A 13,514-nucleotide genomic window follows, 5' to 3' on the forward strand; every position below is an offset into this window, starting at 1 on the left:
TGTCCGTAATTATCTGCTCTATAAAAATGTCACATGACCTAACCCCACAGGTGAATGCTGTAAAAATAAATAAAAACTGTGCTAAAACCAATTTTTTTTTGTCACCTTGCCCCATAAAGTGTTATTAATGATCAAAAAATCATATGTACCCAAAAATAGTACCAATAGAACTGGCACCTTATCCCCTAGTTTCCAAAATGGGGTCACTTTTGGGGATTTTATACTGTAAGGGTGCATCAGGGGATGGATGGGACATGGCATCTAAAAACCAGTTAAGCAAAATCTGCCTTCCAAAAACCATGTGGCGCTCCTTTTCTTCTGCGCCCTGCTGTGTGCCGTTAGATCATTTTCTGACCACATGTGAGGTGTTTCTGTAAACCGCAGAATCAGGGTAATAAATATAAAGTTTTGTTTGGCTGTTAACCTTCAATGTGTTAAAGAAAAAAATGGCTTAAAATGGAAAATCTGCCCAAAAAATATATTTTTTAAAAATGTGATCTCCATTTACCTTTTAATTCTTGTGGAACACCTACAAAAGTTTGTAGAATTCGTTTTAAGTAACTTGAGGGGCGTAGTTTCTACAATGGGGTCATTTATGGGGGTATCCACTATGTAAGCCCCACAAAGTGACTTTAGATCTGAACTGGTCCTTAAAAAGTGGGTTTTGGCAATTTTCTTAAAAATTTTAAGAATTGGTTCTAAAGTTCTAAGCTTTCTAACATCCTAAAAAAATGAAATGACATTTACAAAATGATGCTAACATAAAGTAGACATATGGGGAATGTTAAGTAATATTTTATGAGGTACCACTTTCTGTTTTAAAGCAGAGAAATTAACATTTTTGAAAATTGCAAATTTTTTAAAAATTTTGGGTACATTTTAGATTTTTTCATAAATAAAGGTGAAATATATTGACTTGAATTTATGACTATCATGAAGTACAATGTGTCACGAGAAAACAATCTCTGAATGGCTTGGATAAGTAAAAGCGTTCCAAAGCTATTACTACATAAAGTGACATATGTCAGATTTGCAAAATTATGCCTGGTCAGGAAGGGGGCAAATGGCTCGGATGTGAAGTGGTTAAGGCATTTTGTACTTTTAAAAGGTTTCTACCACCAGAAATACTGTTATGTAGCTGACTCACATTAGCGATGCGCCCATGTCAGCACTACATAACAGTATGTTTCTAACGTTAGTCCCTGCAGCCGTTTTAGTAAAAAAGCACTTATTATATGCTAATGAGCCTCTAGGTGCAATGTGGGCGTAAAATCAGCACCTAGAGGCTCCGTCCACTCACCCTGTATTCCGCCCAGGTCCAGTGTTGTGCCTGCCCAGCTCCTCTTGATTGATGCCACTGTTCCCTGCATCGTCGGTGAAATCCCGCGCCTGCGCCGTTCACTTCTGTCTTCGGCCCAGGCACAGTGAGTGAAGGCCGCTCTCCTGCGCCGACTACGTCACAGTGAGGAAGCCGGCATCAGGAGAGCGGCCTTCACTCACTGTGCCTGCGCCGAAGACAGAAGTGAACGGCGCAGGCGCAGGTTTTCGCCGACGATGCAGGGAACAGTGGCATCAATCAAGAGGAGCTGGGCGGGCACAACACTGGACCTGGGCGGAACACGGGGTGAGTGGACGGAGCCTCTAGGTGCTGATTTTACGCCCACATAGCACCTAGAGGCTCATTAGCATATAATAAAAGTGCTTTTTTAACTAAAACGGCTGCAGGGACTAACGTTAAAAACATACTGTTATGTAGTGCTGACATGGGCGCATCGCTAATGTCAGTCAGCTACATAACAGTATTTCTGGTGGGTTACTTTCACCCCCCCCCCCCCCCCCCCCCCGATGTTTACCTGTGCACTTAGTCAGCAGTGTGAGAAATACAGTCTCTCAATGGGGCCGCATCGCAGGGAGTACGGGCAGGAACACACATTGCTGCTCCTGCTTGTGCCCCCTGGAGTTTTACTAAATGCTGGCATAGCACATGGGTACTCTGTAACCATGTGCTATGCCAGAATTAGCTGAGCAGGGCTCTAAGCTAAGAGTCCTGCATGTCAGCTTTTAGCTTAGCGAAGCAGACATAGACAGGAGCCCGCTCCGCTCAGCTAATCCTAGCACAGCACATGGTTATAGGGTACCCATGTGCTATGCCAGCATTTGGTAAAACTCCAGGGGGCACGGGCAGGACCATGTATTACTAAAACCATTAATAAAGTAGATTATAAAATGTATTTATCATTATGGCATTAGGGACATTTTAAAAAGTCATAATTGCTATATACCTAGCTAATCCCTATGTAACTAATTACTAGTTCTGTCAGAAGGATAGGAAATAAGCAATTTTTTCAAAAAATGTTTTATACCCCTTTCCAGAAGTTTCTGTGACCTGAATGACACTATGGATGATGACTCATATGATAGGGATTGCACAATTCCTGATATAAAGCTAATTCGTAGCATTGTAAACCAAGTGGAGTTCTACTTGTCAGATGAAAACTTGTCTCATGATGCATTTTTACTCAAGCATGTCCAAAAAAACAAAATGGGCTTCGTAAGCATCAAACTACTCACTTCCTTCAAAAAGGTACGTACTGATATTTCATTATGGAAAAGTTTTTCAAATATCATATTGTCATGGTTCATTGTAATTAGAGGAAACCTTATATTGAAATGAAATCAGGACCAGGAATTCTGAGTTCAATCTTCCAATCGAACCCCAGTCTTCGTCGCCCCCCCCCCGATAGTCATCTACTATTGATTGCTTTTTTTATCACAATATACTTTAGAGTAGGATCAGAATTGCAGGACCCTTCTCAAAGGGCATCTCTAGTCATCTAGCTGACCATATCACATAGTTGACAATAATTGGAGGTTAATCGGCTTCTCTAGCAATGGGTACTGCATGTCACAACACACTCCCATCTTAAGTAAAGAGACTTCTGATGATATGCTCAGAATGATGAGCAAACCTTTTGAGATTCGATTCATTTCAGGTTCATCGATTTTTAATATTTTTTTTATTAGGACCCAAATAAATTTTACCAGAAGCAAAGTGGTCCCAATTGCTCTAAAAATTGGTACAGAACACCTTCTAGTCTCCTATGACTCCTGGAATTTTGGGGATGTTATTTTTTTTGTGTGTGAATTTTTGCTTCTCCCACCCCCCTAATTTCTTGAATCCAATGACCCCAATATCAAATAAGATCAGTGACACTCAGCTATCGGTGACACTTATCTATCAGTAATAAGTTAAAAACGCACTTCGCTGTCACATGTGTCAAGCATTTCATATTCCAAGTCTTCCAAAAATGAAGGGCAGATGGTGTTTAAACGCATAGGAGGTTTATGAAACTGGTGTAAAAAAGAACTAGCTTAGTTGCCCATAGCAACCAATCAAAATCCACATTATTCACAGCTTCTTTGGAATCCGATTGGTTGCTATGGGCAACTAAGCCAGTTCTACTTTACATAAGGTTGATCTCCTGCATAGTGGGAAAAATTGTGGCTTTTATGGGGGACCAAGATTTAAAAAATAATGACTTCACAGGGGCAGAGTGTGAAACACACAAGTTTTACTTGTTAGAAAAAAGAGTGGCTTTTTAGGACTAATTCTCCTAAAATTATGCATTAATGGGCAATTGTCAGAAGAAAGTGTCTGTCTAATTCTGAAAATTCTCCTTTTTGAGAGCAGCAGTAGTACAGTGTGGAAAAGGTAGGGTAATAGCGGGATGTGGCTGTAACCGTAACAGCAAAGCATGGAACATATGTCAGTAGATCAGCTGTTTATGGGTAGTGGTAATACTGGCAGAAGCAGCGAGGAGTAGCAGCCACAGCAGTGACTGCAGCAGTCGTAAGGTACACGTTAGAAGGTAGGCAGTGGCTTGATGGCAGCAGCCATATGGAATAGGATGGCAGGTGTCACGGAAGGTGTGCAGGAAACTAGAAAACACTAAATGAATATATGACTGACTGGATCCAAAACTAAGGAACAAAAAGGGAGAACCCTGCATCAGACCTGGCACTCTCCCTGACTGCAAAAATCCCAATGGTAGATGATCGCATATCCTCGTACATCAACTGTATAACACCTGAACACCCTATAATAGTGAGGGGACACGACCACCAGCTCCCTACACTAGATACGGAGGGAGTCAGGGTCACCTGGGATCCAGCAAACAGAAAAACACAAATAAATGAACAAAACTTATCTTGTAGAAGACTTACACTTGTAGAAGAGAAGTAGGAACAGCATGCACACACTCCAGGAAGTTGTATAAACCGCAAAGTGATGCACTATGGGAAAAGGATTTAAAGGGATGCAATCAGTGCAACTACATGACAGCTGAGAGAGGCTAACGATGAGAAAATGAAAGCAAAACAAAGGAACCTCAAGGAGGAGGTTCTAGACGTCTGTCAGAGCTTCTCAGATGTCTGGTGGTGACAGCAGGTTGAGATGGCCTCGCGGTTTGCCCAGCAGTAGATTTCGCAGCGAACATTGCGCGTTTGCGATTTGCCGAACATGCGAACATATGGTGATGTCCAGCGGCACCATATTCTTTTTGCATTGCGCCAAACTTTGACCCATGACACAATTGAGATGTTTCAGCACATGGACACACCCCCACCCTATCAAAGGAACCCGATCTGGCAGCCATTTTACATTCTGAAGAATAGACAAAGGTATAAGTGGCTCACTGTGCCTTTAACAAAGAAGTGGTGCTGCAGAGCCGTGTTGGTCCACAAAACCAACACAATAGTATATGTAAAAAGTAAAAAATTGGGCTGAGCACTCAAATACTGGAATAATGCATGTATAGGGTCATAAATTATTTATTTTCTGCAAAGCATACACAATAAAAACAATATAAAACGGACATATATAGCAATTACGGACATAAGATAAATTCAGCATAAAATGGATCCAAATACATGTGACAATATAATGCAATATAATCTCAGTTGATCCTCTCACATGAAGGGGTTAAATGCATGTAGTAGTAGAATCAACAGGTTTGGTGTGTGTATCCACCTCAGGTTATAATGGTGAGTGTGTATACACCTCAATTTCAGTTTGCCAGTGTCATTAATAGATTAATCGGCAGGTGCATTCCTCCACCTGCAGGAATATACCCACTCTATTCCAAGACAGATTGGTAACAAATGAAGCTGTCATAGGTAATCTGTAAAACAATTATAAAATAGGCAATATGGCAGAAAGATTTGCGGTATGTGTGGCGTCCCACTATACCGCACTGCCTAAAACACCTTTTACCTTTCCGGGCGGCTTCTATTGCTTTACCTTTTGTGATCGGGCCTGTTCATGTGATCCTTAATTTACCAGGTTTGTGGTGAGAATTACATGGATCTCAAGGTGTGCAATGCAGCCAGTGTCCGGCAACACCAGGGAGTCAGTGGGGTTCCAGAGGGATATCTTTCAATCTGGATTTTTCAAAGACCGTGGATAAAGGCAAATATGTTGTTGTTCATGCGTACATACAGCAGGTCCTAACCAAACACGTTTCGGGGTTTCCACTATACCCCTTCCTCAGTGGTGACCTGCTGGGGCAACAGACTTCCCCTTTATACCTCTTGGAAGACTTGTGGAAAACCAAGATTCAAGTTCCAGATAAAATCAGGGGTGGATGATCTTTAAAGGGCTTCTGTCAGCCCACTAAACTGTTTTTTTTTTTTTTCCGTTAATCTTAATCCCTACACTGCAAGCTCCCTGTACATATGCTAAATATTCATTTTTGTTCAGTAGATTTTGTTAAAAATCAAGTTTTATAATATGTAAATTACCTTGCTACCAGCAAGTAGGGCGGCTACTTGCTTGTAGCAGCCGCATCCTCCTCTCATCATGACGCCCCCTCCGCCGTTTGATTGACAGGGCCAGGGAACGAGTTCGTTCTCTGCTGGCCCTGTTTGAATTCAAAATATCGCGCCTGCGCCGTACCTGTCTTTAATCAGCGCTGGCGCACTGAGAGGCGGCCGCTCTCTCGGCCGCTCCATCCTCAATGCGCCTGCGCCGGGTGTAATGTGACGTCATCGTCGCAGGCGCATTGAGGATGGAGCGGCCGACAGAGCGGCCGCCTCTCAGTGCGCCTGCGCTGATTAAAGACAGGTACGGCGCAGGCGCAATATTTTGAATTCAAACAGGGCCAGCAGAGAACGAACCCGTTCCCTGGCCCTGTCAATCAAACAGCGGAGGGGGCGTCATGATGAGAGGAGGATGCGGCTGCTACCAGCAAGTAGCCGCCCTACTTGCTGGTAGCAAGGTAATTTACATATTATAAAACTTGATTTTTAACAAAATCTACTGAACAAAAATGAATATTTAGCATATGTACAGGGAGCTTGCAGTGTAAGGATTAATATTAACCAAAAAAATGACTGTTTAGTGGGCTGACAGAAGCCCTTTAAAATGTTCAATATTCTGTAAAATATCGACCAAATTATCATTATTTATTATTAAAGCGCCAATCATTCCATAGCGCTGTACATATGATAAGGGGTGCACATTTTTAATACAGACAATTGCACTAATCATAAACAAGATGAGTTACTGGTACAGAAGGAGAGAGGGCCCTGCCCGTGAGGGCTTACAATCTACATGGTATGGGAGAAGGACACAGTAGGTGCGGGTTAAGTTGGTCATGGCGGTATAGAGGCAGCAGGGTCATTGGTTGTAGGCTTGTCTGAAGAGGTGGGTTTTCAGGTTTCTTTTGAAGGATTCCACTGTAGGGGAGTCTGATATGTTGGGGTAGCGAGTTCCAGAGTATGGGGGGGATGCAGGGCCGGACTGGGACAAAAAAATAGGCTCGGGCATTTTTGACTGAGCAGCCCAATCACATGACACCCAACAGGCCCCACCCCCTTGCAGTCTAGGGGTGGAGCCAAAACCGGAAGCACAATTGACTTTGTTTTCCGACTTGCATAACAGGAACCAGATGGATCTGTTTTGATTCCCATAGACTTTTATGAGGACGGAGAGCAAACTGAAAGCCTCTTGTAGAGTCTGCACTGTACAAGAGAGAGATAGCAGTGGCTGTGAAGGGACAAGTTCCAGAACACACAATGACAGCCCCAGCGCCTTTCTGCTGCCTGACCAACCATATGCTGCCACAGCACCAGCCCAGCCTGCAGGACATCAGAGAGGCCTGGGGTCCACATTATAGCACCACTACATTTACTTACTACATTTATAATAAAACCATTTACTTACAAAAGAAGCTATTAAGTTGTCTGCTTTGCCGTCCTCTGCTTGCACACACGGTTATGGGGGCATCAGTGGATGACGCACGGTTATGGGGGCATCAGTGGATGACGCACGGTTATGGGGGCATCAGTGGATGACGCACGGTTATGGGGGCATCAGTGGATGACGCACGGTTATGGGGGCATCTGTGGATGACGCACTGTTATGGGGCCATCTGTGTGGATTGTGGAATCTGACACAGATACCGGGGGGGGGGGGGGGGGGGGGGGCGCGCGCATCTGTGGATGACACTGTTATGGGTGGCCGGGAGGATCTGTGGATGGCACACATATATGGCAGCGCAAGCATCTTGTGCTATATAAATGTGTAATTATCCACATATCACATCTCTCCCCCCCCCCCCCCCATAAGTGTCCCTCCCTATTGTAAGACGTCTGTTCCTTATGTAAGTGAGCTATTGAGCTTGTAAATAAACTTGTGCAAAGTATATGAGTAGTTAGTAACTAAACTACTCATATACTTTGCAGTTTGCACAAGTTTATTTACAAGCTCAATAGCTCACTCACTTACATAAAGTTACTATCTAATATAATCTATCACTATCATCACTAACTTACTGCCTGGGACAGTCAGGAGGACTCCAATTGTATTCACAACACAAGTATAATTCACTGTTTTTTCTTTTTCACAGACAGTACAGTGAGTGCTGCTGTGCACAAAAGACTGTCATTCACGCCGGTTCACCACAACCGGTCCCGTCACATCCATTCACTGTCTCTACTCTGTGGTGTGGGCATGGATTGGGCAGGCGGCAGCCACAGCCAGTTGGGCACTAGTACTGGGGCAGGCAGAAGCTGGTGGGCTGGTGCGGTGGTGGCTCCAGTCCAGTCCCGCTCTTCAACATTCAAACTAGGCGGCCGCGTAACGTGCCGTCACTCACTACGTCACGTTGCACGCTCCTCCCTCTTTATTAATGAAGGCGGAGCAGGCGCGTGACGTCGGAGTGAGCGACATTACGCTGCCGGCCGCCGGAAGATGGAGTCACAGAGGCGGGGCACAGGAGGCGGAGCAGTGGGGGTGGACTCACACAGTCAGTAAGTATCTATGTCATTGTCATGTGTCTTTGTGTCCCAGTCAGTCATGGACTCATGTAAATGATGATTTAAGCTGTGCGAGTGTGCGGCCGGGGCTGGCAGGAGGCGGAGCACAGGGAGGAGTGTGATTAGGCCACACTGGCACACCCACTCGAGCCCTGAGGCGGACCGGCCCCCCCTATGACCAGTCCGGCCCTGATCAGACAGATTATTAAGATGTGCGGCCGGGGCTGGCAGGAGGCGGAGCACAGACAGACAGGGGTGTGATTAGGCCATACTCGGCACACCCACTCGAGCCCTGAGGCGGCCCGGCCCACCGGGCAAATGCCCGGTCTGCCCTATGGCCAGTCCGGCCCTGGGGGGATGCACAGGAGAAGTCTTAGAGTCGATTGTGGGAAGAGGCAATAAGAGGAGAGAAGGAGGTTTTGTGAGGATCGGAGAGTGCGTGTGGGGGTGTATCGGTAAAGTAGCTCAGAGTTGTAGGGAGGGGACAGGTTATGGACGGCCTTGTATGTATTTGTTAGTACTTTTTAAAGTGAATTCATTGGGCAATGGGGAGCCAGTGAAGGGATTGGCAGAGGGGAGAGGCAGATGAGTAATAGGGTGAGGTGTGGATTAGTCGGGCAGCAGAGTTGAGGATAGATTGGAGGGGTGCGAGAGTGCTAGATGAAAGGCCACAGAGGAGAATGTTGAGTAGTCTAGGCGGGAGATAATGAGGGCATGTACAAGCATTTTCGCAGATTCAAAGTTAAGGAAAGCACTGATGCGGGAGATGTTTGAGTTGGAGGCAGCAGGTGGTGGAAAGGGTTTGGATGTGCGGTCGGAAGGAAAGGGCAGAATCCAAGGTCACTCCAAGGCAGCGGGCTTTGTTGACTGGGGAGAGTGTGCAGCCATTGATCATGATATATAGGTCTGTTGGGAGGGGTTGAACAAGATGGGGGAAAGATTATGAATTCTGTCTTATCCCTGTTTAAGTTTTAGAAAGTGAGAGAAGGATGATATTGAAGATAGACATTGTGGGATTCTTGATAATAAGGTGATGTCTGGACCAGAGAGGTAGATTTGTGTCGTCAGTGTAGGAGTGATACTGAAAGCCATGGGACTCTATGAGCTGTCCCAGGCCAAAAGTGTAAATGGAGAAGAGCAGGGGTCCTAGGACAGAGCCTTGCGGGACACAAACAGAGAGGGAATGAGACGAGGAGGTGGTGCGGGAGTGGGAGACGCTAAATTTCCGGTCTGTGAGGTATGATGTGATCCAGGAGAGGGCCAGGTCAGTGATGCCAAGAGATGAGAGTTTGCAACAGAAGGGAGTGGTCAACAGTATCGAAGGCAGAGGACAGGTCAAGGAGAAGGAGGACAGAGTATGGTTTCTTGGTTTTGGCTGTCAGTAGGTCATTGGTGACTTTGGTAAAGGCAGTCTCGGTCGAGTGGTGGGGTCGAAAGCCAGATTGTAGGCGGTCAAAGAGGGAGCAGGAGGAGAGGTGGGAGGACCGTTCTGAATTGACATGTTGTTCAAGTAGCTTTGAGGCATACGGAAGAAGTGATATCGGGCGATAACTGGACAAGGAAGATGGGTCAAGTGAAGGCTTTTTGAGGATGGGTGTAATGGTAGCATGTTTAAAAGTAGAGGGGAAGACACCAGAGCTTAGTGATGGGTTGAAGAGATGAGTTAGGGCTGGGATAAACACTGTGCTGAGGTTAGGGATGGGGTGGGATGGGATTGGGTCAAGTGCACAGGTGGTCAGATGAGATTTGGAGAGTAGAGTGGAGAGTTTTTTTTCTGTAATGGTGGAAAAGCAGGTTTTGGAAGAAGAGGACTGAGCAGTTGTGTAGAGGGTCTGTGGGAACTGTGTAGTAAAGTTTTTTCTGATGTTGACTATCTTTTGTTTGAAATATTTGGCAAAGTCCTCAGCTGAGAAGAGAGTAGAGCGTGGGGGCTCTGGGGGACGGAGAAGGGAGTTAAAAGTGCTAAAAAGTTGTTTAGGGCTTTGTGACAGGGAAGATATGAGAGATGAGAAGTAGGTCTGTTTTGCATCACCGAGAGGATTTGAATATGAGAAGGGTTTGCTTGTATGTAGTGAAATGATCTTTGAATGGGATTTCTTCCATCGCCGCTCAGCAGCCCTGGAAGCTTGTCTGAGTTTTTTGGTCAGGTTGGTGTTCCAGGGTTGTCTGTTGATTTTTTGGGTTTTGTTGTGTGTGAGGGGGGCAACAGTGTCCAGAGCTGTACTTATTGTGGTGTTATATAGGGTGGTAGCAGCTTCTGGGTCTTGGAGGGAACAAATGGTAGAGAGTGGGAGAAGAGTCAGAAAGCAAGCGAAAGTTGAGATGATTGAGGTTCCTGCGGGGGTGTGCTAGTGTGTGGACCGGGGGAGCAGCAGAAGAGACCAATGAAGAGAAGGCGAGTAGGTTGTGGTCGGATAGGTGGAGAGGCGAATTAGAAAGGTTAGATAGGGAGCAGAGGCGGGTAAAGATCAGACCCAGAGTGTGACCATCTCTGTGGGTGGGAGCTGAAGACCACTGTGATAGGCCGAAGGAGGAAGAGAGTGACAGGAGTTTAGAGGAGGCCGAGTGGCATGTGTCAATATGGATGTTGAAGTCGCCCATGATGATAGTGGGGATGTCGGCAGAAAGAAGGTGTAGTAGCCATGTGTTAAAGTGGTCAAGAAAGATGGTGGCTGGGCCTGGAGGGCGGTAAATGACTGCTACTTGAAGGTTGGAGGGAGAGTAGATGCGAACAGTGTACTTCAAATGAGGTGAGCGTAATGGAGGGTGGCAGTGGAGTTGGGCTGTAGGAGCAGGTGTCTGATAGAAGACCAACTCCTCCACCATGTTTGCAGCCGGGGCGGGGGGTGTGAGTGAATTGAAATCCACTATAAGAGAGTGCAGCAGGGGAGGAGGTGTCTGAGGGTGTCAGCCATGTTTCTGTGAGACCCAGAAAGGAAAGGTTTTGAGAGATGAAAAGTTCATGAATGTATGACAGTTTGTTACAGACAGAGCGCGTGTTCCATAATGCTCTTGCAAGAGGAACCAAAGGAGCAGGGGTCAGATAACCATAATCTTCAACTTGCCTATCTACAAACAGAATGAATGAAAAAATTCTGTCAGGGAAAAAAAAAAAAACTACAACAAAAAAAAATCATACATTAGAAGATGCGTTTTTATTACCAGAACTGCTTCATGGTAGCATAAAACAATCTAAATTGATCCAAATGTGCCAGAGATACAAGAAATGTGTAAAAAATTATATAAAAAGTGTAATAAAAAATGAATATATGTATGCATATGCATTTTTGAGATATTCATAGATATTCTATAACCTTATATTCACTGTTAACCCCTTCACGTCTGCAATCTGTATATATACGTGATAGCTGCACATACCCTGTGCAGCTACCACGTATATAAACGTTCTGGCAGCTCTTTAATCCAAGCGCTGCAAAGTACTTGGATTAAAGCTTCTGCCCCTGCCCTGTATGCTGTCACGGACAGCATACAGTGCAGTAATGCCGGCAAGGGACCAATCAGAGTGGCCCCTTGCCGGCAATCGATCCGATTGGTTAGTCTGTGCAGACTAACCAATCGGATCGCGGCAGTGTTAAAATGCCGGTTTCAGGCTCTGATCTGCGCTCTGCAGATCAGAGTCTGAAAGCAGATGGTGTAATTCATGCCCCCCGATCTGTGCCCCTCCAAACCCTTAGTGCCGATCTGTGCCCTCATCTGTGCTCCGCTGATCTGTGCCCATCTCCTGCACTGATGTGGTCCGCCCCCTGCATTAATTTTCATGCCGCCCCTCCTGCCCCAGTCTCCCTCGATATTGTGGGCAGCCTCCCGGAACACCCCCCCCCCTTTCCAGCGCTGCCCCCCCCGATCCCCCTGCTGTGTGCGATGGCGGCGGCTCAATTACTAAGCCGCCGCCATCAGCAGAGAGTGTCGGCTCTATGCTGACACTCTCCTGTAACCCCTATAGATGCCGCGGTTGCGGCATCCATGGGGTTAACAGAGGGAGGGAGCTCCCTCTCTCCATCGGGGCTGCAGCGCTGTGATTGCAGCACCCAATGGTTGCCATGGCAACCGGACGCTTTGCAAAAGCGTCCGGTTGCCATGGCAAAGGCGTCCAGTGCTGCCACCTACAGGCAATCTGGAAGTACTATACTTTGCAATGCAAGAGCATTGCAAAGTATAGTACAACTATCAGCCCCACTGGATCTTCAAGATCCAAGAGGGAACTGATAAAAAAAAAGTGAAAATAATAAAAGTAAAAATAAATAAATAAATAAAAATGTAAATTAGAAAAAAGAAATTGCCTTTTCCTATAAAAAAATGAAAAAATAAAATACACATATTAGGTGTCGCCGCGTCCGTAACGACCATCTCTATAAATATATCACATGATAGATCCCGTCCGATAAACACCATAAAATTAAAATTAAAAAAGCTGCCAAAAAAGCTATTTTTGTCACCTTACATCACAAAAAGTGCAACAGCAAGCGATCAAAAAGGCGTATGACCCCCAAAATAGTACCAATCAAACCGTCACCTCGTCCCGCAAAAAATTATACCCTATTTAAGACAATCGCCCAAAAAATAAAAAAGCTATGGCTCTCAGACTATAGAGACACTAAAACATCATTTTTTGGGTTTCAAAAATGCTATTATCATGTAAAACTTAAATAAATAAGAAAAAGTATACATATTAGGTATTGCCACGTCCGTAACGATCTTCTCTATAAAACTATCACATGACCTAACTCAGATGAACGCTGTAAAAATAAATAAATGAAAACTGTTCCAAAACAGCCAATTTTTGGGTCACCTTGCCCCATAAAGTGTAATAATGAATGATCAAAAATTCCTATGTACCCAAAAATGGTACCAATAAAAACCTCAACACTTTCTGCAAAAAACGAGCCCCTGCACAAGACGATCGGCACAAAAATAAAAAACATATGGCGTTCAGAAATCCAATCCAGCACAATTTACCTTCTAAAAACCATATGGCATTCCTTTCCTTCTGCGCCCTGCTGTGTGCCCGTACAGCAGTTTACGACCACATGTTGGGTGTTTATGTAAACCGCGGAATCAGGGTAATAAATTATGAGTTTTGTTTGGCTGTTAACTCTCAATGTGTTAAAGAAAAAAAATATATAAAATGGAAAATCTGCCAAAAATGTGAAATTTTGAAATTTCATCTCCATTTTCCT

General features: G+C 45.0%; 1 protein-coding gene across 1 annotated transcript in view; it reads left to right on the plus strand.

Moving 5' to 3' along the window:
* The window catches only part of LOC122927093 (la-related protein 6-like), a 97,995-nt gene that overhangs the window by 10,788 nt on the left and 73,693 nt on the right, over positions 1–13,514 (plus strand). Inside the window, exon 3 of the mRNA XM_044278677.1 lies at positions 2,374–2,584. Coding sequence (XP_044134612.1) covers positions 2,374–2,584 — 211 coding nt within the window. The remainder of the gene's footprint in view (positions 1–2,373; positions 2,585–13,514) is intronic.

Source organism: Bufo gargarizans, chromosome 1, assembly GCF_014858855.1.
Source record: "Bufo gargarizans isolate SCDJY-AF-19 chromosome 1, ASM1485885v1, whole genome shotgun sequence".
Classification (NCBI taxonomy): domain Eukaryota; kingdom Metazoa; phylum Chordata; class Amphibia; order Anura; family Bufonidae; genus Bufo; species Bufo gargarizans.